At 45.4% G+C, this 27,955-nt stretch overlaps 1 protein-coding gene across 1 annotated transcript in view; it reads left to right on the top strand.

Moving 5' to 3' along the window:
* The window catches only part of SH3RF2 (SH3 domain containing ring finger 2), a 128,229-nt gene that overhangs the window by 41,760 nt on the left and 58,514 nt on the right, over nucleotides 1-27,955 (top strand). Inside the window, exon 3 of the mRNA XM_038740708.1 lies at nucleotides 26,459-26,728. Within this exon, the coding sequence (XP_038596636.1) occupies nucleotides 26,459-26,728 (270 nt within the window). The remainder of the gene's footprint in view (nucleotides 1-26,458; nucleotides 26,729-27,955) is intronic.

The following is a 27,955-nucleotide window of genomic DNA, read 5'->3' as shown; positions in this document are numbered from 1 at the left end:
AAAAGGCACAAGAGTCTTTTCAAACCCAGCATGTCTATTTCTTTTATGTTTTCAATCTGTAGTAAAAAGGCCAGGAGGTGCTGGGCAGAAGTGTCTGAGTGGGGAACTGGGAGCTATAGCTGCAGAAACTGGCCCAGGCTAGGGGGTGGAGATTATCCCTAATATTGTTCACACTGGAGCAGGAGTGACACCTTAAGGAATGAGAGAGAGAGAGAAAATCAATGACCTAATGATTCTGTTCCTGTTTCCCAAGGAGGTTCGGTCTCATCTAGTAAAGTGTGTGATGTGTGATGGAGTTTTCATGCCTTACACACCTCTAAACGTTACAAAAAAGGAAACAATTCACACAGACTTTAAAGAAGCAATAGTTGAGCGCTACTTAGTCTGATGATCATATTCTGCTGGGGCATTATGCATGTCATATGGAAAGCATGAATATCTGGGTCTCTTGTTTCTCCCATTTTTATAGTACTTGTTTAGTACCTCGAATTGGGCTTTCCCATTTCCAATGCAGTCTAGAAAAGTGAAACATGAGGTAAGAGAGATGATTTGAAAAGGGATATGAGTCAAATATGCAAAACAAAGAGACTGATAGAGGTGTATTTCCCAACAGATGCAAATGTGCTTTTAAATGATTTGGAAATCAACGGGTAGGAGTGTTTACCTACAGGTTTGGGGGACAGTGCCTTTTTAGACTCAACAATCTGTCCTTTCCTGCTCAACACTGCTGAAGAGTGAAGCCCAGTGCCGGGCACTCTCTGACTGTCCCAACCTAATGGCGAAGGAGTTGAGCTGAGGTCCTTACTGTTAGGGAGGATGATTGGGCACCTGTCATTTCAGCACCAGTCTGGCTACCAGACACAAGGGGAAGGAAACTGAATAGCTGACTGCCAAATGTGGGCCCCAAAGGCCACCAAAATAGAGGTCAACTTCGATGTCTCATCTGGAGCAGCGCAGAACTGCCACTTGTCTGCTGTGTGGCCTCGAGCAAGTCACTTAAATTCTCTGTGCCTCAGTTCCCTCATCTGTAAAACGCCAATTGCGACTGGGACGGGGAATGAGTCCAACCCGATTAGGTTGTATCTTCTCCATCACTTAGTACAGTGCCTGGCACGTAGTAAGTGCTTAACAAATGCCATTTAAAAAAAAAAGCAGTGGATGAGGGCCAGAGGAATTGGTACACTGAAAATAGTGCAAGTGTTTAGCTTACTGTTAAGCAACTTACTGTTGCCCAGCACAACAGGAAGGGAACAAGAAAAGGGAAGGAATGTCTGAAAGAGAAGATGCTCTTCAAAAACCTTAACGTATTCCATGTTTCAGAGGGTTTCAATGCTGCCGTACAGTAGAGATCAATCAATCAATCATTTGAATTATTGAGTGCTTACCACTTGCAGAACACTGTATTTAGCACTTGGGAGAGATAACAGAGTTGGTAGACAGGTTCCCTGCCCACAGGAAGCTAACAATCTAGAAGGGGAGACAAGACGTTAAAATAAATTACAGATACATACATAAGTGCTGTGGGTTTGAAGGTGAGATGAATTAAAGGCACAAATTCAAGTGCAAGAAGAACACAGAAGGAAGTCGGAGTAGGGACACTGTATTTAGCACTTGGGAGAGATAAAAGAGTTGGCAGACAGATTCCCTGCTCACAGGAAGCTTACACTCTAGAAGGGGAGACGTTAAAATAAATTACAGATATATACATAAGTGCTGTGGCTTTGAAGGTGAGATGAATAAAAGGTACAAATTCAAGTGCAAGAGGAACACAGAAGCAAGAGGGAGTGGGGGAAATGAAGGCTTAATGAGGGAAAGCCTCTAGGAGGAAATGTGATTTTAATAAGGTTTTGAAGGTGAGGAGTCTGGTGGTCTGTTGGATATGAAGTGGATTGGAGTTCCAGCTCAGAGACAGGATGTGGGTGAGGGACTGGTGACAAGATAGACCAGATCAAGGTTCACTGATTGTTTTTTTTTGTTTTTTGGGGTTTTTTTTTGTTTTTTAATGGCATTTATTAAGAGCTTACTATGTGCAAAGCATTGTTCTAATCACTGGGGAGGTTACAAGATAATCAGGTTGTCCCACGGGGTGAGGGGGGAGTGTTCATAGTCTTAATCCCCATTTTACAGATGAGGTAACTGAGGCCCAGAGAAGTTAAGTGACTTGCCCAAAGCCACGCAGCTGACAATTGGCAGAGCCAGTGTTTGAACCCATGACCTCTGACTCCAAAGCCCAGGCTCTTTCCACTGATCCACACTGTTGGGTTGACATAGGAGAGTGAAGTGTGTGTCCTGGGTTGTAGAGGAAATCAGAGAGGTCAGATAGGAGGGGACAAGGTGATTTAGTACTTTAAAATCAATGGTAAGGAGTGTCTGTTTGTTGCAGAGGTGGATGACTGGAGCTTTTTCAGGAGTGGGGAAACACGGACTGAATGTTTTTCTTAGAAAAATGACCCAGGCAGCAGAGTGAAGTATGGCCTGCAGTTAGAAAAGACAGGAAGGCAAAGAGATCAGCAAGGACATTGATGTGATAGTTACCACAGGGTAGGATAAGTGCTTGGATCAGCATAGTAGCAGTTTGGACGGAGAGGAAAGGGTGGATTTTAGCAATGCTTTGAAGGTGGAACTGACAGGATTTGTGAATTCAACGAGAGAGATGAGTCGAGAATGCCGAGGTTAAAGACTCGTGAGACAGGTTAGCTGATGGTGCTGTCTAGAGGGATGGGAAAATCATGGGGAGGACAGGGTTTGGGTGGGAAAATGAGGAGTTCTGCTTCGGTCATGTTAACTTTAAGCTGTCAGCAGGGCAACCAAGTAGACATCCAACAGAGGACCAAAGATGCTTTTTGGGCAAGGAAGAAGACAGTGAAGTGAACAAGGGCTTAATTGGTCAGTTCTGAGGAAGCCACTAACTGTCCAACATCAATCAATAAATGGTATTTATTGAGTGCTTACTGTGTGCAGAGCACTGTGCTAAGCTCTTGGGGGAGAACAATATAGCAGAGTTTTTAGACACATTCCCTGCTCACAACAAGTTTACAGTGTAGAGGAGGAGACAAATATTAATATAAATAAATCAATCACAAATATGGATATAAGTGTTGTGGGGTTGAAGGAAGGGTGAATAAAGGGTGCAAATCCAAGTTCAAGTATTAAGCCCTTGAACCTAATAATGATAATAATAATAATGGCATTTGTTAAGTGCTTACTATGTGCAAAGCACTGTTCTGAGTGCTGGGGAGATACAAGGTGATCAGGTTGTCCCACTTGGGGATCACGGTCTTAATCCCCATTTTACAGAAGAGATAACTGAGGCTCAGAGAAGTTAAGTGACTTGACCAAGGTCACACGGCAGACATGTGGTGAAGGCAGCATTAGAACCCATAACCTCTGAGTCTCAAGCCCGTGCTCTTGTCATTGAGCCACGCTGCTTCCCTAACTTACAAACTCAGTGTGCCAGAAAGAACAATAACATCACTATAAAAAGTTCCAAGCAATCAGAGATACTGTTTTTTAGTGACTACTGCGTGGAAAGCACTACGCTAAACCCTTGGTGTGTATGACAGATGCAATCCCCGCCTTCAAGCGACTGTACACTCCGGTTCTGGTTGACTCCCACTAGAATCATTCAGAACCAGACGGATCAAATGCTGACAGACAAGAAAAGAATCTTTGCTGATGCCGCTACAAAACGCAAGAGCATTATTTGCCCAGAATCCAATCACCCCGTCTTAAGTTCGCAGTTAAAATCATCATTGCTGGAACAATTGGATCTCTGAAGAACTCAGAAGCCCACGTGGAAGGGCCAATTTAGCCAAGAAATGTTTGCTAAGGAAACAGACGTGTGCTCTGAATCTCTAATACAACCCTGACATCGGAGCAGATGACGGTTATGATGTATTCCTTGCACAGATCTCCTCATCAGCAAGTAAGGCAAACTTGAAAGAAAGAAATAAAGGGTCATGGAAGAGATGCTCAAAATCTTGGCGTGATTTTTCTTCATGGTCTGAAGAAAAAACAAGGAATCAGGCGCTCTGCAAAACCATTCAGGAGGTGATTGAAAAATACCGAGATTGATTCTGAAAAGGTTGGCACGTTAGCAACAGGAAAGAAGGGGAGTTGGAAAAACATCAAAGGAGCAACAGAATCAAAACAGAATGTCCCGGCTGCACCGAAGCAAACGGAGAAAACAATTAATGGGGTCACGGTGGAAGAGGTACGAATGTAATTCTACAGCGGCTCCTGCTCACCCAAAGTCACAGTTTTTCACATTCAGCCAAGAGGGAAACTGGAACCGATCCCAGAAGTCACTTGGGAAGGGGTTGGATGCACCTTTCGACTCCTCCGCTGGGTTCTCAGCGAACAGATGGGTGGGAATGTAAGTCAACAACACTACCGAAGAAAAGACAAGGTTGTAACTCGAAGAGCAGGGGAGCGGCACATATGCCGGAGCATGTTCCACACAGAGCTATCAGGGGAGCATTCAAGTGTGAAAAATTCGTTGCAGGCTGCATATAGAGAGAAACAGAGAAGCTGCTTCTTATATATTGAGAAGCAGCATGGCTCAGTGGAAAGAGCCCGGGCTTTGGAGTCAGAGGTTATGGGTTCAAATCCCGGCTCTGCCAACTGTCAGCTGTGTGACTTTGGGCAAGTCACTTAACATCTCTGGGCCTGAGTTACCTCATCTGCAAAATGGGGATTAAGACTGTGAGCCCCCCATGGGACAACCTGACCACCTTGTAACCTCCCCAGTGCATAGATCAATGCTTTGCACATAGTAAGCGCTTATTATAAATGCCATTATCCTCCCCCTTCTAGACTGTGAGCCCGTTGTTGGATAGGGACCATCTCTATATGTTGCTAACTTGTACTTCCCAAACGCTTAGTACAGTGCTCTGTACACAGTAAGTGCTCAATAAATATGATTGAATGAATGAAAGAGAGAAGATGGTTGGTTGGATTGATGTAACTCAAGGTGGGGACCAGAGATGGGGACCGCTCGCTTGCCTGGCAAGTGAACCGGAAAAGACACGTGCTAGACAGGTCCGGTGACCCTTCTTTTAGGATAAACACTGGTGCAGTGCGCTGAGGTAGATTAAACTCCTGTGGCATCAAAGAGTGTCGGTGGAGGTAGGGAAGAGGAGTGAGGAGAGGGATTCATTCATTCAATCATATCTATTGAATGCTTACAGTGTGCAGAGCACTGTACTAAGTGCTTGGGAAAGTACAATACAACAATAAATAATGACATTCCCTGTCATAAAGAGCTCACAGTTTGGAGTGGGGGATACATACATGAATACAAATAAACAAAATGAAACATTGAGACAAACTAATCCTCCAGTTTCCATGGGATTTTCTCATAGCCTACTAGTTTTCCCTTTTAGTTCACTGTGGGCAGGGAGTGTGTCTGTTTATTGTTGTACTGTACTCTCCCAAGTGCTTAGTACAGTGCTTTGCACCCAGTAAATGCTCAGTAAATATGACTGAATCGAATTGAACTGTGCAAGCCACTATCACTACAATCAATTCCACCTCCCAGGTACTTAGTCCTGAGATGGGACTCCCATCCTTTGTTGTGGCTTCAGAACTCTGACCGCACCTGGGATTCCGGAATCATTGACAAGGTCGCCTCTCTATAACCCACCCCTCCCTGCCCATCCGGGACTTGCCAACCCTCTGCAGGGGCAAACATGGGCCTGGTCCCGCTTCTCCCAGCTCATTCACCATGTCTCGGCTCTATTTCGGGACTTTTATCCTTTCCTTTCGGGTGCTGGAACCTGATTTCCCAACACCCTCTCAACAGGAGAGCTCGAAACCCAGTATTCAGAATCCAGCTCCCAGAAACCAATATCGGGCCTATGAGTCAGAAGGACCTGGGTTCTAATCCCAGATCTGCTATATTCATTCAACCGTATTTACTTACTGTGTATGTCTGCTGCGTGACGTCGGGCAAGTCACTTAACTTCTCTGGGCCTCGGTTACCTCAACTGTAAAATGGGGATTAAAAGCGTGAGTCCCATGGGCGACAGGGACTGTGTCCATCCTGATAACCTTGTATCTACTCCAGTGCTTAAAGCAGTGCTTGGCACATAGTAAGTTCCAACAAGCATGAAATTTTTACTCATTACTATTAATTATTAATTACTGTTACTATTAAATATCACACACGGAGACTCCTTGGGGGGCGTGGAAGTTTTCTGTTACTTGAGTGGGCAGCTGCAAACAGCAGTGTTGTTGCTACTGTTTCTGCTATTACCGCTCCAGTCGCCTCTCTAATGATTCAGAGCCGAGTTGGAGGATTCTTTTGGAAAATCGGGCTTCTCCTCCAACAGTTGCCACGTCGGCCAAGCCCAGCCTCCGAAGTTGCGAGCCCTGGCACCGTGACTTCAATTTTAGGACAATCTGCTTCTTGGCCGGGAAACTCTGCCCTCCTGGAGCACAGAGGTCAGATAGAGTTTCCAACCCACAGATCCTCATGTTGACAGCTAAATAGGTCCAAGTTTCAGTCAGCAGACATGTACTGCAAGCCAGCTGTGGGCGCCGAACCAGACACTGTGGGAATTTTAAAGGAAGGAGATGGAGTCATCCTTGCGCTAAACCTCAGCAGGCCTAAAGTCACCATCATTCATTCATTCATTCAATCGTATTTTTTGAGGGCTTACTGTGTGCAGAGCACTGTACTAAGCGCTTGGGAAGTACAAGTCGGCAACCTATAGAGACGGTCCCTACCCAACAACGGGCTCACAGTCTAGAAGGGGGAGACAGACAGTAAAACAAAACATGTGGACAGGTGTCAAGTCATCAAAATAAAGAGAAAGAAAGCTAGATGCACATCGTTAACAAAATAAATAGAATAGTAAGTATGTACAAGTAAAATAAATAGAGTAATAAATCTGTTCAAACATATACAGGTGCTGTGGGGAGGGGAAGGAGGTAGGGCGGGGAGGATGGGGAGGAGGAGAGGAAAAAGGGGGCTCAGTCTGGAAAGGCCTCCTGGAGGAGGTGAGCTCTCGGTAGGGCTTTAAAGGGAGGAAGAGAGCGAGCTTGGTGGATGTGCGGAGGGAGGGCATTCCAGGACATGGGGAGGACTTGGGCCGGGGGTCGACGGCGGAACAGGCGAGAACGAGGTACAGTGAGGAGGTTAGCGGCAGAGGAGCAGAGGGTGCGGGATACAACACTAAGGGGAGTCTACTACTGTGAGCAGCCCCAGCGGGCATAGGGGCACTGTCTCAAGAGGAAAACAGGGGAGACTGACCATCCATACATGATAGAAAAATTAAAAGCAGAAGAAAGGAGAGGGAGAGACAAGGATTGGCTCACACGGGCTTGGTTAGTCTCCATGAAAACACTTAGTTGACTGAGCCGATTCATTTCCCACAACCGTCCACAGATGTATCAATCAATTAATCAATGGAATTTATCGAGTGCTTACTATGTGTAGGACACTGAACTAAATGTTTAGGAGAGTACACTGCAAGAGAATTAGTGGACGGGTTCCCTGTCTGTGACGAGCTTACAGTCTAATGATTTCCAACATTAATGTGAATAAATTGATGAGAAGCAGCATGGCTTAGTGGATAGAGCACGGGGCTGGGAGTCAGAAGGACCCGGGTTCTAATCCCAGCTCTGCCACGTGTCTGCTGTATGACCTTGGGCAAATCACTTCACTTCTCTGGGCCTCAGTTCCCATATGGTACAGTGGAAATTTAGACTGCGAGCCCCATGTGGGACAAGGACTGGGTCCGACCTGTTTAACTTGTATCTACCCTAGTACTTAGGACAGTGCTTGGCACATAGTAAGCTCTTAACAAGTATCATTAATAATAATGGCATTTATTAAGCGCTTACTATGTGCAAAGCACTGTTCTAAGCACTGGGGAGGTTACAAGGTGATCAGGTTGTTCCTTGGGGGGCTCACAGTCTTCATCCCCATTTTACAGATGAGGTAACTGAGGCCCGGAGAAGTGAAGTGACTTGCCCCAAGTCACATAGCTGACAATTGGCAGAGCTCGCATTTGAACCCATGACCTCTGACTCCAAAGCCTGAGCTCTTTCCATTGAGCCACGCTGCTTTTACCTATCCCAACACTTACTACTTTGCTTGGCAAATAGTAAATGCTTAACACATGCCAAAATTATTATTATTAGGGAGGATTACAGTTTAGAGGAACACCTTGTGGAGAGGGAACATATCCAGCAACTCTGTAGTATTGTACTCTCCCAAGAGCTTAGTACAGTGCTCTGCACACAGGATGCTTTCAATAAATAACATTGATTGATTGATTGAATGCATTTACATTTAGCACCTCTAGCGCTTGAATATCAGGGCTGGTTGAACTTAATGGTTATACCATGAGGTGGCTTAATCTGGGGATACTGAATCATTATCTGTCATGAGGTGATTATAACCTGGGGTAAAGTATCAAAACAATAACTGCTGTATACCCAGGTTATATGAATTTTGAGATAGCTGTTACCTGGGTGTTGCCTTGCACACAGATGGCACTCCGCAGTTGCCACTGATTGATTAGGGGCCCTGGAACCGAAAACTATTGACCTCAATAAAAGGAGGAAGACCAGATGGGTGAAATGGAAGGACGGAAATCATTTACAACAAGATGAATAACAAACGATGGCCCCAGATGTCGATCAGCAGAAGCCAGGAATTTGTAATCTCATCTAACTGACATTCTGGGCTGGGATCTAAATTAGCCAAGCCCAAATTAAAAGTGGAACAAGCAGAAGATATTTATCCGTGAACCGCCGCTGAACCCAGAAACCCATCCTAAAGGAATATGGGGAGAGGGTGGGGAGGGCTCTGATGTCCCACGGGCTCAACGTGATAACCTGAGGCTTTCAAAATGCCCCGGGGGAGAGAGAACTGCAGACTAAAAATAGCCCATTTTCCCGGGGCGAAAGCTTGGAAGAAATCAGGTCATGGGTCCAGACAAAATTCACTAAGCTCTGACTTCTCTGCTCACTCCTTCTGTGAGGAAAGCTTGGAAGAAATCAGGTCATGGGTCCAGACAAAATTCACTAAACTCCGACTTCTCTGCTCACTCCTTCTGTGAGGCTCTCCTGGAAATCTGTGATGTTGGGCACTATTAGCTTGTCTTCTCTTAGCCTTCTCTTAGCCAAGATATGGGGAATGGTGGGAAGGGGTCCGGGTGGCCAGGAAAATATTGGGTGAAACTGGTGTTGGTAGCCCGGGGATATTCTAGGAGAAAATGAAACACGTACTGGAGCCATCGACTCTCCCACACACTCAGCTCTTCCCATCCTATGGAACCTCGCTTCTCTCCCACGACAGCCCAGTCCAAACACTTCTCTCCTCTAACACCAACATACTTTCTGCACCTTGATCCCATCTCCCTCTCCATCAACCCCTTGGCTCATGTCCTCCCTCCTGCATGGAATTCCCTCCCCCTTCATAGTGAGCAGCTACCGCTCTTCCCAGCTTCAAAGCCCTACTAAAATCACATCTCCTCCATTAGGCTTTCCTTGACTTGCCTCTCAACTCCCTACATTATTCTTCTTCCCTTCTGCGTCACCTATGCACTTGGGTCCATCTCTGCTTGGCACTTTGATACACACCCCACCCCCGCATCCCTTATGTGTCATCCCTATATCCTTATATGTTGCTTCTTCCTCTCCTGGAAATTAATTTTAACATATCTCCCTCACTAGACTGTAAGGCCTGCCTATCAACTCTACTGAATTATACTCTCCCCAGTACTTAGTTCAGTGCATACAGTAAGTACTTAATAAATACCATTGAGTTGAGCCTAGACCTGGGAAACTCAGGAGTCAGGAGGATCAGATTCTAATCCCCGCTCTGCCACTACTAGCACTTAACCTCTCTGGGCCTCGGTTTACCCATCTGCAAAATTGGAATAAAGATACCTGTTCTCACTATCTCTTACTGATAGTGAGCTCCATGTGAAAAAGGAACCGTCTCCCATCTGATTACTTGGAATCTGCCCCAGTGCTCAGTGCAGCCTTTGACACCCTGTAAGAGATTGATAAATACCATAATCAATCAATCAATTAATCAAGTAGTTATTGAGTACTTACTATGTGCAGAGCACTGTACTGAGCATTTGGGAGAGGTCAGTACAACAGAATTACCAGACATGTTCCCTGCCCACGAGTTTACAGCCCTAGAGGGCCGTAGACTGTCTTCTATTGTATTATTCTATTCTATTACATAATAATAATAATAATAATAATAATAACAATAATATATACATTATAATAATATAATAATAATTCTATTGTATTGTTTATACAACAATAACAACAATAATCATTACAAATATAGCTTGATAGAGTTTTACTATAAGCCTACTTATTTATTCAATTGATCATCTATTTTCAAGCAATGGACTGTAGAATATTGCGTGGAAGTGGATAGAGGAGGTCTGGGAGTCGGAAGGACCTGGGTTCTAATCCTGCCTCCTCCACTTGTCTAGTGTGTGACCTTGGGAAAGTCCCTTCACTTCTCCAGGCCTCAGTTCCCTCATCCATAAAAGGGGGACTACAACTGAGAGCCTCATGTAGGACAAGGACCGTGTCCAACCTGTTTTGCTTGTATAATAATAATTATTATTATGGCATTTATTAATCGCTTACTGTGTGCAAAGCACTGTTGTCTCCCACCCCAGAGCTTAGAACAGTGCTTGGCACATAGTAAGTGCTTAACAAATGCCATGATATTAATGGCACAGTTGGAGTGTCGCCATCCGCCTCGCCCCCCTCTCCATCCCCCCCGATCTTACCTCCTTCCCTTCCCCACAGCACCTGTATATATGTATATATGTTTGTACATATTTGTTACTCTATTTATTTATTTATTTTACTTGTATATATCTATTCTATTTATTTTATTTTGTTAGTATGTTTGGTTTTGTTCTCTGTCTCCCCCTTTTAGACTGTGAGCCCACTGTTGGGTAGGGATCGTCTCTATATGTTGCCAACTTGTACTTCCCAAGTGCTTAGTACAGTGCTCTGCACACAGTAAGCGCTCAATAAATACGATTGATGATGCTGATGCTGATGATCCGCCAGCCAGAAAGAGATCATTTGAACTGTTTTCCTCTTTCAGTTGCTTCCCGTTTGGTGCTGTGGGAGGCTCAGGCTTGTGGAATGGGAGCCAGGGCTGAACAGAGGCCAATGACAGGAAAAATCTCCCCCTGACAGGCCAGAATGTCGATTTTTCTGTGTTTGGACTAGAATGCTGCTGGCCAATTAGGGAACTTTCTTCCAGCCGGATGCATCTGCCTGGGTGCCACATTGTCAGAAGGACAAGCAAGTGGGTTTGCCCTCAGAGGGCTGAGTATCACAGAGGGAGTTTTCCTTAACGTGAGGTCTCTTCCTGGTGTTCTAGGAGAGCCCGGTATACTGAGAATTCGTTCTCAGTTTCAGGGCTAGTCCTGATGCCTACTGGATAGAGCAGGGGCCTGGAAGTCTTTTGAAGGTTATGGATTCTAATCCCAGCTCCGACTTGTCTGCTATGTGGCCTTGGGTAAGTCACTTTGCTTCTCTGGGCCTCAGTTGCCTCATCTGTAAAATGGGGATTAAGACTGTGAACCCTATGTGGGATGGGGACTGCGTCCAACCCAATTTGCTTGTATCCATCCCAGCACTTAGTACAGTGCCTGACACATAGTAAGCACTTAACAAATTCCATATTTATTTGTGGAGGAGGATCTTACAATCTAGTGACCCTTGACCCTCAGTTTCATGAGTCTCTGAACAAAATGTTCCAATAACTGATCATCAAAAACCTTTATCAAAATCATCAAAAAAGCTGTTACCTTTAATCTCCTCCGCTACTGGCTTTTACAGGCTGCTAGAAGGTTGCCAATTTGGTCCTCAGTTTCGTGGATGCTCGAGAATTTCCTAGGATAGCTTCTTTTTCCCCTCTGGGTCCAGAACCCACCCTCTTGGCACCCAGTAGCCTCCCCTTCTTCTGGGCCAGATGACAGTCCATCTGACCAAGACTCACAAAAGTGAGTCTTCACTTTTGGCAGTAGCATGGCTGAGTGCCTAGAGCACAGGCCTGCGAGCCAGAAGGACCTGAGTTCTAATTCCAGCTCCACCACTTCTCTGCTGTGTGACCTGGGGCTAGTCGCTTCACTTCTCTGGGCCTCAGTTCCCTTATCTGTAAAATGGGGATTAAAATTGGGAGCTCCATGTGGGACAGGGACTGTGTCCAACCTGATGATCTTCTATCTACCCCAGCGATTACAATAGTGCCTGGCACATAGTAAGTGCTTAACAAACACCACAATTATTATTATTATTATAATCTTACTCAACAGGGATATATCTGGAACTTGGAAAAGATATCAACTTCAGACCCACTTGGATCCACTTGAAGGGGTTTCAGAAATTCATACCACATATCCATGCCTCTTCCCATCTCCTCCCAGAATTTTTTTGGCCTTAGCCAGACTACAGCCCAGTGTTCAAAATTTCCCCATCTCCTTATCAGGAAGGGATTGCCAGTTTGTCCAGCTTAAATCGTTATCCTAAAATCAACCCCAAGGTGTTTAAAAAGACAAAACATAGTAGAGAAAACGAGTCTGAGAGTCAAGAGACCCAGGCTTGAGTTCCAGCTCTGTCACAGGCCTGATGAATGACTAGGGCATGGCACTTCCCAGAGACTCAGTTTCCTCATCTTTAAAATGGAGATAAGATATCTGTTCTCCCTATGTCTTTGATTGTGACCCCTGTATGGAACCAAGACTGTAACTCATCTAATTATCTTGCCTATATCGCATGCTTAACACAACACTGGGCACTAGCTCTTAATAAATTTCATACTAACAATCAAGTCAACTCTCCATTACCTGCGGACCGATGGATATCATGAAGCAGGAGGGAGAACTACTATTTGATTGCCATTTTAAAAATCAGGAAAACTGAGGCACAGAGAAGTTATTACTGACTTGCCCAAGGTCACACAAGTGACAGAGTTAGGACACCTAAACCTGTGGTCTTTCCCCTAGGCCATGTTGAACTCTTATCATGTGGAAAGCACTATACTAAATGTTGGAAAAAATCACAAATGAGAATTAGACATGGTCCCTGGCTCTCAAGGGACTCACCAACTAATAATTGAAAAGATTTAATGATAAATTCCCTGAGGGCAGGGAACTTGTGTCTTGCTTCTGTTGTATCCATTCAGCTGCTTAGTACACTCAGTCGGAACTCAGTAGAATCCATTGATCGTTTGATCATTCATTCAATCGTACTTATTGAGGGCTTACTGTGTGCAGAGCACTGTACTAAACTCTTGGAACGATACAAACATAAATAAATTCCCTGCCCTCGATGAGCTTGCTGTCTAGAGGAACAGCGTGGACTGGTGGCAAGAGCCCGGGCTTGGGAATCAGAGGTTGTGGATTCTAATCCCGGTTCCGTCACTCGTCTGCTGCGTGACCAAGGGCAAGTCACTTCACTTCTCTAGGCTTCAGTTCCCTCATCTATAAAATGGGGATTATGACTGTGTCCACTTTGGTTAGCTTGTACCTACCCCAGTGCTTAACACAGTGCCTGGGACAGAGTAAGTCTTTAACAATAACCATTAAAAAAAATAAAAGAAGAAAAGCAGCTCTTTGCTCTATCAGCCCAGACCTCCCCCTTTCTTCCTTTGCTTGATTGGCCTCTTGGATGGTGCACAGACTAGGTGCAAGGGAAAGGAAACGATCTTCATGAGATCCATTCTTAGAGTCAGGCTGTGATGGGAAATGGGGATAAGATATCTGTTAAGATGCATTCATTTTGTGTTTTCTCCCCACCCCCGCAAGCGAACATTTAGGAGACATGGCGTGTTTTTATATAATTTCTCTAAAATCAGGATGGGCTTTTTTTTTTTTTACAGTTTCTCTAGAATCAGGATGGATGCGCTTTTTATAGTTTCTCTAAAAACAGGATGGGTGTGTTTTTTATGGTTTCTCTAGAAACAGGATGGGTGTGTTTTTTATAGTTTCTCTAGGAACATGCTAGGTGTGTGGTTTTATAGTTTCTCTAGAAACTGGGTGGGTGTGGATCTCTGTAGACAGGTCATTCCCAACTAAAAAGCTTTTAATTATAATAATAATTGTGGCAGATACTATGTTTACTATGTGCCAAGCACTGTTCTAAATGCTGGAATAGAAACAGTTCAAACAGATCAGGCCCTGTCCCTGTCTCACGGTGCTCATAGACTTAGGGGAGAGGGAACAGCTATTTAAACTCCATTTAACAGATGAAGAAACTGAGTCACAGAAAAGTCACGGAGCAGACAAACGGTGGAGCTGAGATTAGAACCCAGGTCCCTTGACTCTCAGGCCTGTGCTCTTTCCTCTTGGTCACGTTACCTCCCTAAAAATATAAATCAGGAGCTAGATTAGGGAACAAAGGTAGGTAGCTGAAGGTATATTGATTTTGGAAGAAGCATTGGCACCAAGTGCTACTTCCTTTAGGCACCAAATTCATCAAAGCTCCTCTGAAGAGAGAGGCCCAACGTAGAGTCATATTTCATCTTTCTTGGGCTTGGCAGCTAGAAACAAGGCTGGTTTGTGAATTAGCCATCTCCTTTCAGAGAATCTGGAGATTACTGCTTCAGATTTCATTCATTCATTCATTCAGTTGTATTTATTAAGTGCTTGCTGGGTGCAGAACACTGTGCTGAGCGCTTGGGAGAGCACAATACAACAGTAAATAGATACATTCCCTGCCCACAAGTTTACAGTCAAGGGTGGGGAGGCAGACATCAGTGCAAATAAATGAATTACAGAGTTGAGTAGGAAGGGCAGAGAACTCTACCAACTCTACTGTATTGGACTCTCCCAGGCTCCTAGGACTTGGCACAAAGTAGGTGCTCAGTGAATATTATTGGGTCTAGGCAACTGGATGGAGAATAGTAGCACAAAGCAGTGTGGCTCAGTGGAAAGAGCACGGGCTTTGGAGTCAGAGGTCATGGGTTCAAATCCCAGCTCTGCCAATTGTCAGCTGTGTGACTTTGGGCAAGTCACTTAACTTCTCTGGGCCTCGGTTACTTCATCTGTAAAATGGAGATTAAGATGGCGAGCCCCTTGTGGGACAACCTGATCACCTTGTAACCTCCCCAGTGCTTAGAACAGTGCTTTGCATATAGTAAGCGCTTAATAAATGCTATTATTATTATTATTATTATTATTATTACTATTTAATGAGCACTTACTGTGTGCAAAGCACTGTACTTAGTGCTTCGGAGAGTACAACAATAAACAGACATTCCCTGCTCACAGGGAGCTTACAGTCTAGGGGTTGTGGGGAGACAGGCATTAAGGTAATAAGTAAGTTACAGATATGTACATAAGTGCTATGGGGCCAGGAGGGGAGAAAAACAAAGGGAGAGAATAAAGGGAGCAAGTCAGGGTGACACAGAAGGGAGTGGGAGAAGGGGAAAGAGGGGCTTTAGTCAGGGAAGGCCTCCTGGAGGAAGTGTACCTTCAATAAGCCTTTGAACGGAGGTGGAGAGAGTAATTGTCTGTCAGATTTGAGGAGCGAGGTCGTTCCAAGCCATAGTCAGGATATGGGTGAGGGGTCAGTGGTGAGATAGGTGAGAGTTAGCATTAGAGGAGTGGAGTGTGCCAGCTGGGTTGTTGTAGGAGAGTAGTGAGGTGCAGTGAGAGAGGGCAAGGTGGCAGAGTGCTTTAAAGCCAACAGTGAGGAGTTTTTGTTTGATGTGGTGGTTGGGTGAGCAACCACTCGAGTTAATACAGTGCCTGGGACAGAGTAAGTGTTTAACAGTAACAGTAACAGTAACAGTAACAGTAATGAAAAGAATTAAAAGAAGAAAAGTGAAGAGACATGTCCTGAACGTTTTTGAAGAAAAATGATCCGACAGAGCAGAATGAATTATGGACCGAAGTGGGGAAGAACAGGAGGCAGGGAGGTCTGTAATGTATTTATTCATATTAATGTCTTTCTCCCCCTCTAGACTGTAAGCTCTTTGTGGGGAGGGAATATGTCTGTTAGATTGTTATATTGCATTCCCCCAAGCCCTTAGTACAGCGCTCTGCACACACTGAGTGCTCAATAAATGTGACTGACTGACTATTCATTCATTCAATCTCATTCATTCGTTCATTCAATCATATTTATTGAGCGCTTACTGTGTGCAGAGCACTATACTAAGCACTTGGGAAGTACAAGTTGGCAACACATAGAGACGGTCCCTACCCAACGACGGGCTCACAGTCTAGAAGGGGGTGGGGGGGCTATTAAATGCTCATTGTGTGTAAAGTACTGTAGGAAGCCCTGGGAGAGAATATGCAGGTGAAAATTAAATATGATCCCTGTCCCTCGGGGAGCTCACAATTTAAGAAGTGAGAAAGAGAGACTTGCAAGGACCTCAGGTGCTTTGAGCAGTCTGTTTGGTGAATCTCACACAGGTTTTCTCCAGACCCAAGGAAACTGTTGCTTCTCTGGCCCAGGAAAATGAAACGGATTAGCCAGCTTTGGGGGCCTTTATAGTCTTCTCAAAGCAGCAGCTCCCTGGTAGGTGGGTGCCTCAGAGAGAGGGTGCCTAGCTTAATTATTTGTAGGAATGTTTCAAACTTTCATTTGAAAAAAAAAGGATGGACAAGTTCAAACAAAGAATGAATCAAGGATTGAGAATCTTGGCTTCTTCGCCAGCTGTTTGACAAACACTTCCTGTTCACCTCCTCAGACTTAACTTTCTCCACTGCAGGGGGAGAGGAAAGATCAGACTTCTTGAACGTTAAAGGCTCCAATGACTCCAAGTGAAGTTTGTGTGGGGGTGGGCAGTAACACACACACACAAACCCTCTTAAATCAACCTGTGGTATTTATTGAGTGCTTATGCTGTGCAGAGCACTGTACTAAGCACTTGGGAGAGTACAATATTACAGAGCTGGTAGACACGATCCCTGCCCACATTGAATTTCCTGTCTAGTGGGTGGGAGTAACACCCTACCCCAATCACCTCTCCTCCCTCACACAAAACACACACATCCTCAAAGTGACACTAACTCACACACAACATACACAGCTTTAAAGTCGATGGGCAGTAAAACCCCTACCCACTCGCCTCATACCACAGCTCAGGTCCTCTGATGCCCAGGGCTGTGCTCTTTCCACTGGACCTTGCTGCCTCTTTGGATGTAAGTGGGAGCACTAACACACACACAGAGCATACATAACCTTAAAGTGGGTGGGCAGTAACACTCCCACCCACCCCCGACACACCGCAACACCTACACAACATACCCTGTAAGTGGATGGGCAGAAACACCCTCTCCCACCATGCACGTACTATACAAACGTATAATGTTTTTGAAGAAGAATGATCCGGGCAGCAGAATGAATTATGGACCCGAGTGGGGAGAGGCAGGAGGCAGGGAGGTCTGTAATGTATTTATTCATATTAATGTCTTTCTCCCCCTCTAGACTGTAAGCTCTTTGTGGGGAGGGAATATGCCTGTTAGACTGTTATATTGTACTCCCCCAAGCACTTAGTACAGCGCTCTGCACACATTGAGTGCTCAATAAATAAGCGCTTGGTACAGTGCAAGCGCTTAGTACAGTGCTCTGCACACAGTAAGTGCTCAATAAATGCGATTGATTGACTGACTGACTATTCATTCATTCATTCAATCGCATTTATTCATTCATTCATTCAATTGTATTTATTGAGCACTTACTGTGTGCAGAGCGCTGTACTAAGTGCTTGGAGGAGGACAGTATAACAGTCTAACAGACATATTCCCTCCCCACAAAGAGCTTATGGTCTAGAGGGGGAGAAAGACATTAATATGAATAAATACATTACAGACCTCCGTGCCTCCAGTCTCTCCCCATTCCGGTCCATAATTCATTCTGCTGCCCAGATCATTTTTCTTCAAAAACGTTCAGGACATGTCTCTTCACTTTTCTTCTTTTAATTTTTTTCACGGTTATTGTTAAATATTTACTCTGTCCCAGGTACTGTATTAACTCCAGTGGTTGCTCATCCACCACCACATCAAACAAAAACTCCTCACCATTGGCATATACAAAACCTTAAAGTGTGTGGGTAAGAACACACACCAAACACACATCAATCAATCAAATGGGTATGCAGTAACATCCCTGCATCACCCAAAGACAGACAGATCCTTTAAGTCACATATTTAGTGAGATTAGCCTTTTATAAGGTAAGATGTTCTATTTTATCAATCCAGTAATATAACTCTGCCCCTTTTAGCTCGTAAAAATAATAAGAGCTAGGATACTTGTTAAACACTTACTGTGGGCCAAGTAACTTTCTTACCCTTGGATAGATACAAGTCAATCATGTTGGACACAGTCCCTGCCCCTCATTGGGCTCACTCTCTTAATCCCTGTTTTACAGATGAGGTAACTGAGGCCCAGAGAAGTGAAGCTCAAGGTCACACAGCAGACGTGTGGCAGAGTTGGGATTAGAATAATAATAATAATAATGGTATTTGTTAAGCACTTACTATGTGCCAAGCACTAAGCACTGGGGGGGGGATACAAGGTGATCAGGTTGTCCCACGTGGGGCTCAAAGTCTTCATCCCCATTTTACAGGTGAGGGAACTGAGGCACAGGGAAGTTAAGTGACTTGCCCAGAGTCACCCAGCAGATAAGTGGCAGAGCCAGGATTAGAACCCATGACCTCTGACTCCCAAGCCCGTGATCTTTCCATTGAGCCATGCTGCTTCACCATGATGGCATTCAAGATATCCATTTCCCATTCATCTGTAGAAAGGGGTAGTGAAACTCATACGGCGCCAGGTGGAATGGAATGAATATCATTACACCACATCTCATGGCGGCCCTTCTGAATCCATGGGAACCTTTCCCATAAATCCCACACGTGTGTGTTCCCTCCCAAATCTCAAATCCTTCCCCAGCAATGGGGCTCAGAGACTCAGCAGCAACAGAAGCAGTGTGATCTTAGTGGATAGAGTACGGGCCTGAGGTCAGAAGGGCTTGGGTTCTAATTCTGGCTCCGCCACTTGTCGGCTGTGTGACTGTGGCCAAGTCCCTTCACGTCTCTATGCCTCAGTTTCCTCAGCCGTACAATGGGGATCAAGACTGTGAGCCCCCCGTGGGACACAGACTGTATCCCATCTGACTAGCTTGTATCTATTCCAGTGCTTAGTACGATGTCCGGCACATAGTAAGGACTTAATAAATACCACAGTTATAAACTGAGACGGAGAGAAGCTGGACATTGAAAATAAAAGTTCAGCACATAAAGTTGTCTGGTGCCATGAGTGTGGAAAACTGGGCCTGCTGGTATAAAAACAGTGCATTGCACATAGTAAGTGCTTAATAAATGTCATTATTATTATTATTATTAAGACCAGACAAATAGCCACTCTACTTCCCTCCCTTAAGAGTTTAGAGCTATCCCAGCCTGTATGAGAACTGCGATCTAGACATTCAATTCCCTTTCCCCAGAGCAGAGTCCTGCTGAAATCCTGTCTCAGCTTTTAGAGTTCCCACGCCCCACCTTGAAGGATACACATGTACCCATTTCTCCAGCGTAAAATCCCCCATGAAGGGAAACCGGAGCTGCAGTTTCTGCCACATGCCTACATACATGCTCGCAGGGGATCAAGTGGGTTTCTTTGACAGCAGAAAATGTTGGGCTTCAATGGCTCACGTTATCAGAGCAGCCTTTACTCACTATGCTCTTGCTAAGGCACATATTGAAAGCCTGAAGGCTTTTGGAACTAAGTTTATTTGGAAACAGGCCTCCCAAGCAAGACAGCTCTTTCTGCCACTTCTTCCTGGGTGCTTGACCACTGTCTCTGTCCCATCAAGCAGGTTCTGCTCCACATATGCCCTTCCTCTGTGCCCACCGCTCCTCAGAAAGCAGCAACGGGACGGGAAGAAACAGGGTGAGACAGGGCTCAATCAATCCATCCATCAACAACTCATATTTAATAATAATTATGGTATTTGTTAAGTGCTTACTATGTGCCAAGCACTATTCTAAGTGCTGGGGTAGATACAAGTTAAGCGGGTTGGACACAGTCCCTGTCCCACATGAGGCTCACACTCTAAATCCCCATTTTACTGATGAGACATCTGAGGCCCAAAGAAATGAAGGGACTTTCCCAAGGTCACACAGCTGACATGTGGCGGAGCCAGGATTAGAACCCACGTCCATCTGATTCTCAGGCCCGTGCTCTATCCACTAAGCCACGCTGCTTCAAAGCACTTTACTAAGCGCTTGGGAGAGTACGATGCAACAGAGTTGGTAGACACCGTCCCTGCCCATAGTTAGCTTACCGTCTAGAGGGGGAGACAGACAATAATATAAATAAATCAATAACGGTTATGTACTTAAGTGTTGTGGGGCTCAGAGAGGGGTGAATAAAGGGGACAAATCCAAGTGCAAGGGTGAGGACAAAGGGACTGGGAGAAGAGGAATGAGGATTTTGACGGGGAAGGACTCTTGGAAGAGATGTGCCTTCAATAAAGGCTTTGAAGGTGGGGAGAGTGATCATCTGCCAGATAGGAAAAGGGAGGGCATTCCAGGCCAGAGGCTGGATGTGTGCAAGGGGTTGGCGGTGAGATTGACGAGATAGAGGTCCAGTGAGTAGGTCGGCATTAGAGAAGAAAAGGACACGGGCTGGATTGTAAGAGGAGACACCATCTTCAGAAGGAGCGGGAGAGCCATCCCATTTCGTGGGGGAAAGCAGAGGAAGTGGAGCCATTTCAGCCTCTCATTTTCCCGCTCAGGGGCAAGGTTTTGGCCCCGTTTCCATTGGAGAAGCAGCGTGGCTTAGTGGAAAGAGCACGGGCTTTGGATTCAGAGGTCATGGGTTCAAATTCCGCTCTGCCACTTGTCAGCTGTGCGACAACTTCTCTGCGCCTCAGTTACCTCATCCGTAAAATGGGGATTAAGACCGTGAGCCCCCCGTGGGACAACCTGAGCACCTTGTAATCTCCCCAGCACTTAGAACAGTGCTTTGCACATAGTAAGCGCTTAATAAATGCTATCATTATTATTATTTCCAAAGCCCTCCATTTGGAGGGAACTTCTCATTCCCTAGTCTCCTCACCTAGTGGGACGCTCACCATGGCAGCTGGAAAAATCCTAGCAGAGCTGAGCTGCTCCACTGAGGGGTAGCTCCCTCTAAAAGGGAGAGATCTTTCCTTCCCACAGTATTCTTCCCCACCCACACACCACCTGCTAATCACCAAATATACCTGCCGCCCACCCAGCTCCCTTTGAAATGAGCAGCGAGAGGAGGGGCTTCATTCCCATGGGGCCTTGTTACCGCTCTGTCTTACATTTCCAGCTCCTGGTTTCTGTGTCCGTGCTGGGAGCCCATCTGAGAGGTTATGCTGACTTGATTAAGAGATGAGAGCATCTGGAAGCAGCCCTGGGAGAAAGAGGAAAGAGATGGAAGAGGGGAGAGAGCAGTTAGGCTGCTGGGAAACAGCCATTTTTCTCCCTGCGTTCCTTGGCCACTCCCAGAGGAGATCTTCAGATAGTGATAATGATAACAATGATGATAATAAAAATGATTGTGGTATTTGTTAAGTGCTTTCTACTTGTCAAGCACTGGTCTAAGCACTGAGGTAGATACAAGATAATTGGGTCAGATACAGTCCCTGTCCCACGTGAGGCTCACAGTCTTAATCCCCATTTTACAGATGAGGTAACTGAGAAGTTAAGTGACTGAGACTAACCCAGACTGAACCCCCTACTTCCTCTCCCCCTCATTCCCCTCCCCACAGCACCTGTATATACGTTTGTACAGATTTATTACTCTATTTATTTTACTTATACATATTTACTATTCTATTTATTTTATTTTGTTACTATGTTTTGTTTTGTTGTCTGTCTCCCCCTTCTAGACTGTGAGCCCGCTGTTGGTCAGGGACCGTCTCTATATGTTGCCAACTTGTCCTTCCCAAGCGCTCAGTACAGTGCTCTGCACACAGTAAGCGCTCAGTAAATACGAATGAATGAATGAATGAATGAAGTGATTTGTCCAAGAAGGAGGGAGAAGAGGTATTGAGTTCCCATTTTACTGTTGAGGAAACTGAGGCCCAGAGAAGTGAAGTGACTTGCCCAAGGTCAAACAGCAGGCAAATGGTGGAGTCAGGATTAGAACTCAGGTCCCCCTGACTCCCAGAGCTGTGCTCTATCCACTAGGCCATACTGCTTCACCTAGAAGCACAAAGAAATGGTAGCAGGATGGAGGTTGACTACTCGGAATCCACACATCTTTGACTGACTGAATAGACGGGCTCTTCCATCTCCCACACATTTCAAAATAATGAATCAAATGCTCCTAATGAAGTGCTGATTATGTATCAAGCACTGTTCTAAAATTGGGGGTAGGTATAATACAACCAGAATAGACAGAGGCCCTGTGTGACATGAGGCTCACTGCCTAAGGAGGGGGGTGAACAGGTATTTAAATCCTCATTGTACAGAATGAAAAAACGGAGGCAAGATCACTCAGCAGGCAAGTGGCAGAGTCGAGATTAAGCGCTTCCTATGTGCAAAGCACTGTTAAGCGCTGGCGAGATTACAAGGTGATCAGGTTGTCCCACGAGGGGCTCACGGTCTTAAGCCCCATTTTACAGATGAGGTCACTGAGGCCCAGAGAAGTGAAGTGACTTGTCCAAAATCATACAGCTGACAAGTGGCGGAGCCAGGATTTGAACCCATGACCTCTGACTCCCAAGCCCGGGCTCTTTCCACTGAGCCACGCTGTTTGTTTCTCTCTTGGATTTGAAGCAATGTCCCACTTTTCTTTCCAAGACTGCCCAGAGAACAGATTCTAAAAGCCGCTATTCGTGAAGGACGTCGGGAAGGCAATTTGGGAAGAGAGCATCTGTATCGCCCACCAATCATGGCCGGGGAAAATGGTTAAAAACAACCCTCTGGGGAAAATGTGATTTAGGGCTTAGAACCACATTCCCAGGAGAGAACAGTTTGGAGCTGGAGTGGAATCAGCCATCTGAAACTCCTCAGCTCCTGACTTGGATGTGAACGGGATTTTTGAATTGAATAATTCATGCTAATATGTTTCTCAGCCAGGAGTGCAAGCCGCCTGCCCTCTAGAAACATTTCTGTTGCAAAGCTTAGTGCAAAACAAAGTTTGAAATGAAAATACATGTTTGGCCGCTTCAGTTTTGCAAGAGACTTTATCTTCAGCCTGAGGGGGGTAAAGAAAACGTTCCTGCTGGGATAAATATAGGACTTTGAGTAATCAGGGAGGGGCTACCAGAAATTAAGATAAAACAGATGAAAAAGACTTTCACACTAAAAATAGTTTCAGTAATTGGTTTCACGTGGCCGTGTCTGGGGGAGGAGGGGAGGAGGAGGCAGCTGGAACTCTACATGTCTCCACTATTCTCTCTCTCCCTCGGGGGATGAGAACATTCAGGCGTTTTCAAGACTCCTGGGTGTTTTGTGGGATTGAAGCTGGGGCATTCAGAAATGACTGCAGCCAGAGTCATTTCTCCAGTGATGTCCACTCCCTGGGGACTGTGGGGGGTCAGGGCCCATTCCAGAGGTGAGGATGGTGGATATGATCCACTTTAAGGGGGCGAGAGGGGTAGCATCCACTCCAAGAGGGTGATGTGGATTATCTCCAGGGGTTCCAGCTGTTAGAAGAAGCTGAGGTTCCTGCCCTCAACTTTTTTTTTGTTATTTTGAGTGGGTTGTTGGGTTTTTTTTGTATTTGTCAAGTGTTTACTGTGTGCCAAGCACTGTACTAACAGTTGGAGTAGATACAGTCTACTTTAGTCAAAGCTCGACTGAGAGCTCACCTCCTCCAGAAGGCCTTCACAGACTGAGCCTGTTTTTTCCTCTCCTCCTCCCCTCCCCATCACCCCCCGGCCCTAGCTCCTTCCCCTCCCCACAGCACTTGTATATATTTGTATATATTTTTACTGTATTTATTTTACTTGTACGTATTTACTACTCTATTTTATTAATAATGTGCTTATAGCTATAATTCTATTTATTCTGACGGTTTTGACACCTGTCTCATGTTTTGTTTTATTTTGTTGTCTGTCTACCCCTTCTAGACTGTGAGCCCATAGTTGGGTAGGGACCGTCTCTATATGTTGCCCACTTGTACTTCCCAAGCGCTTAGTACAGTGCTCAATAAGCACGATTGAATGAATGAATGAATGAATGAATACAGTCCTTGATCCCCAGTTTACAGAAGAGGAAACTGAGACACAGAGAAGTGAAGTGACTGGCCCAAGATCACAAAGCAGACAAGTGGCAGAGCCGAATTTGTTGGGCCCAACTCCTAACATCCCCCTTCCCAGGCCTCCGCTGAAACCCGATTGAAGACTGACAGAGTGGGGTTTCCTAACGCTCATCTCTCTTCCTCCTTTCCTCTCTCATCATCATCATCAATCGTATTTATTAAGCGCTTACTGTGTGCAGAGCACTGTACTAAGCGCTTGGGAAGTACAAGAAGTAAAATGAATAGAGTAATAAATATGTACAAACATATATACATATATACAGGTGATTACATTTAAAAAGAAGAATGGTTTGAAAAGAAGAAAGAAGAAAGGAAGAATGATTACATTTAAAATTACTCTCAAAATGAAGTGGTCTCCTGGGGAAGGGTTTTTGGGCAAGGATCTCGGCAGGTGCGGGAGGGTTTTTCTGAGCTTTAGGGGGGTGCCAGCCGAGCGCTTTGATTAGGCTGGACCGAGGTTCAGAGGCCCACAGAGCTGGAGGTATTGAAGGCCCATCTTTTCAGCTCTCAGGCTCTGCACAAAGGCCAGTGGGAACAGAGCCTTTCCGACCACTGAGTCACAGGCGAAGCCACCCCAGAGTCTGCTCTGGTGCTTGAGGGTAGGAGGATGGGCTTTCATGAAAACTCTCCCTTCTCACCCCCTGATAAGCTCTGGAGGGACAAGGGAGAGGGGTGGGGAGAAATAGAGAGAGGAGGGAGGAAGGGATTCGTTCATTCATCCACTCATTCAATTGCATTTGTGGAGCACTTACTGTGTGCAAAGCACTGAACTAAGTGTTTGGGAGAGTACAATATAACAATAAACAGACACATTCCCTGCCCACAGAGAGTTTACAGTCTAGAGGAAGAGAAGGAGAGAGGGGAAGGGAGAGGGAGAGAGGGATGAAGGAATGATAATAACAATAATTATGATATCTGTTAAGTGCTTACTATGTGCCAGGTACTGTACTAAGAGCTGAAGTAAATCCAAGTTTATCAGGCTGGACACATCCCTGTTCCACATGCGGCTCACAGTCTTAATCCCCATTTTACAGATGAGGGAACTGACTCAAAGAATAATAAATACCAAATCGTGAACCCTATGTGGGACAAGGACCGTGCTTGACCTGCTTATCTTGGATCTATCCCAACACTTAGTTCAGTGTTTAGCACTTAGTAAGTTCTTTAAAAAAATTGTAGTTATCATTACTGCCACTAATTGATCAATCTCTATTTTTCAAGTGGACTACGGGAATGGATCATGCCTTCCACCTCTGATCTCCCAAGCCCTTAATTGCATTTGATCAACCAATCAATCAATCAGTGGTATTTACAAGTTAAGTTGGACGCGGTCCCTGTCCTGCATGGGGGCTCACAGTCTCAAGTGAGAGGGACAACAGGTATTGAATCCCCATTTTACAGTTGAGGAAACTGAGGAACAGAAAGTTAAGTGACTCTCCCAAGGTCACACAGCAAACAATAGGCAGAGCAATCGGCCGAGCGGGGATTAGTACCCAGGTTCTCTGACTCCTACGCCCATGCTCTCTCTCCACTAGGCCTCAACTCCGACCCCTCACTCAGCCCTCACTCATTATTATTATTCCTAGATCTTCAAAGCTGCATGGCTTGGGTTCTTGTCAAGGCTCTGCCACATGTCTGCTGTGTGACTTTGGGCAAATCGCTTCACTTCTCTGGGCCTCAGTTACCTCATCTGTAAAATGGGAATTGAGACTGTGAGCCCCATGTGAGAAGAAGAGAAGCAGCTTGGCTCAGTGGAAAGCGCACGGGTTTTGAAGTCAGAGTTTGGGTTCAAATCCCAGCTCCGCCAACTACCAACTGTGTGACTTTGGGCAAGTCACTTAGCTTCTCTGTGCCTCAGTTCCCTCATCTGGAAAATGGGGATTAAGACTGTGAGCCCCACATGGGACAACCTGATCACCTTGTATCCTCCCCAGCGCTTAGAACAGTGCTTTGCACATAGTAAGTGCTTAACAAATGCCGTCATTATTATTGCATGAGACAAGGACTGTGTCCAACCTGATTAACTCATATCTACCCCAATGCTTTGAACAGTGCTTGGCACATAGTAAGTGCTTAATAAGTACCAGCATTATTACTATTATTTCAAAGGACATCAGCTATGCTCCCGCTCCCCGCTCCCCATCTGAGCCTCAAACAGGCCCCAGACCAACGAGGTGTCGATGTGACCCCCTTTCAGGTGCCCCGTGCCAAAGCTCTCTGCAACTATCGAGGGCAGCACCCCAGTGACCTGCGGTTCAACAAGGGCGACATCATCATCCTGAGACGGCAACTGGACGAGAATTGGTACGAAGGCGAGGTCAACGGGACCGGGGGGACTTTTCCAGCCAGCTCCGTCCAGATCATCAAGCAACTGCCCCAGCCTCCCCCTCTCTGCCGAGCGCTTTACAACTTCGATCTGAGGGAGCGGGGCAAAGCCGAGAGTGAGGGCTGCCTGACGTTTCTCAAGGTAAGACCTGTCTCCCCATCCCCCCTCCCTACCTCCTTCCCCTCCCCACAGCACCTGTATACATGTTTGTACAGATTTACTACTCTATTTATTTAACTTGTACATATTTACTATTCTATTTATTTTGTCAGTGATATGCATCTAGCTTTACTTCTATTTATTCTGACAACTTGACACCTGACCACATGTTTTGCTTTATTGTGTCTCCCCCTTCTAGACTGTAAGCCCGTTGTTGGGTAGGGACCGTCTCTATATGTTGCCAACTTGTACTTCCCAAGCACTTAGTACAGTGCTCTGCACACAGTAAGCGCTTAATAAATACGATTGAATGAATGAATGAATGCTAGGACTGTGCTTGCTCTACTCACTCCATCTGGCCCTTCCAGACCATAAGCGCTCTGTGGACACAGAACGTGTCCACCAACTCTGTTATACTATCCCAAGAGCTTACTATAGTGCTCTGCACAAAGCAAGCACTCAATAAATACAATTGATTGATCTATTAATTGATTCGCTAGGTTAGCCAGTTAGAGGCTTGAGGGGAAAAAAGTCTGGGCCTAAGGAGAAGTCACTGGGCTTTTTTTTATGGTATTTGTTAAGCACTTACTATGTGAAAAGCACTGTTCTAAGCGCTGGAGGCCCGTCACACTGATTCTACCCAGGTTGGCAACAGGGTTTGACCTTTTTCACAGATTCTGCCCTCGGCCAACTGGGCCAAGCAAGGTTCCTTTCCAAATCAATCTCTTCTGAACTTGGCCTTCTCTGCAGGGAAGCACACTTGGGAGGGCGGTTGGGTGGTAGGGGTGGGAACTGTTTGAAGAGTTTTTTTCTTCAAATTCCAAAGTCAATTCCTGGGAGTTTTCCCATGGAACTGCCACCGCCCATGAAGAATCCGTCTGGCGAAACTTTGAGAATCAACTCTAAATTTTAAACAACTATGCCTTCCCCCCGGCCCCATGATTGGCACCAATCAGGGAAAAAAGAGGGCATGTTCTGCCCCCAAAGTGACAATCTATCATGGCCTGGCCTGAAATATCTGGCTCATTTAGGCCAATAGAACTTTCTGGGCCTCAGTTATTTGGATCATTTGTAGGAGAAAATCTAAACACAGCTTCACTCCCCCGCACCCTATCCCTGTGATTTAGGTATTATTATTGTCAAACGACATCGAGTCGTTTCCAATTCATGGATCTATTTTCTCCAGAACATACTGTCTTCTGCTATAAT

Source organism: Tachyglossus aculeatus, chromosome X1 (genome assembly GCF_015852505.1).
Source record: "Tachyglossus aculeatus isolate mTacAcu1 chromosome X1, mTacAcu1.pri, whole genome shotgun sequence".
NCBI classification, from domain to species: domain Eukaryota; kingdom Metazoa; phylum Chordata; class Mammalia; order Monotremata; family Tachyglossidae; genus Tachyglossus; species Tachyglossus aculeatus.
The sequence above is the reverse complement of the archived record's forward strand: the minus strand, read 5'-3'. Positions and strand labels throughout refer to the sequence as shown.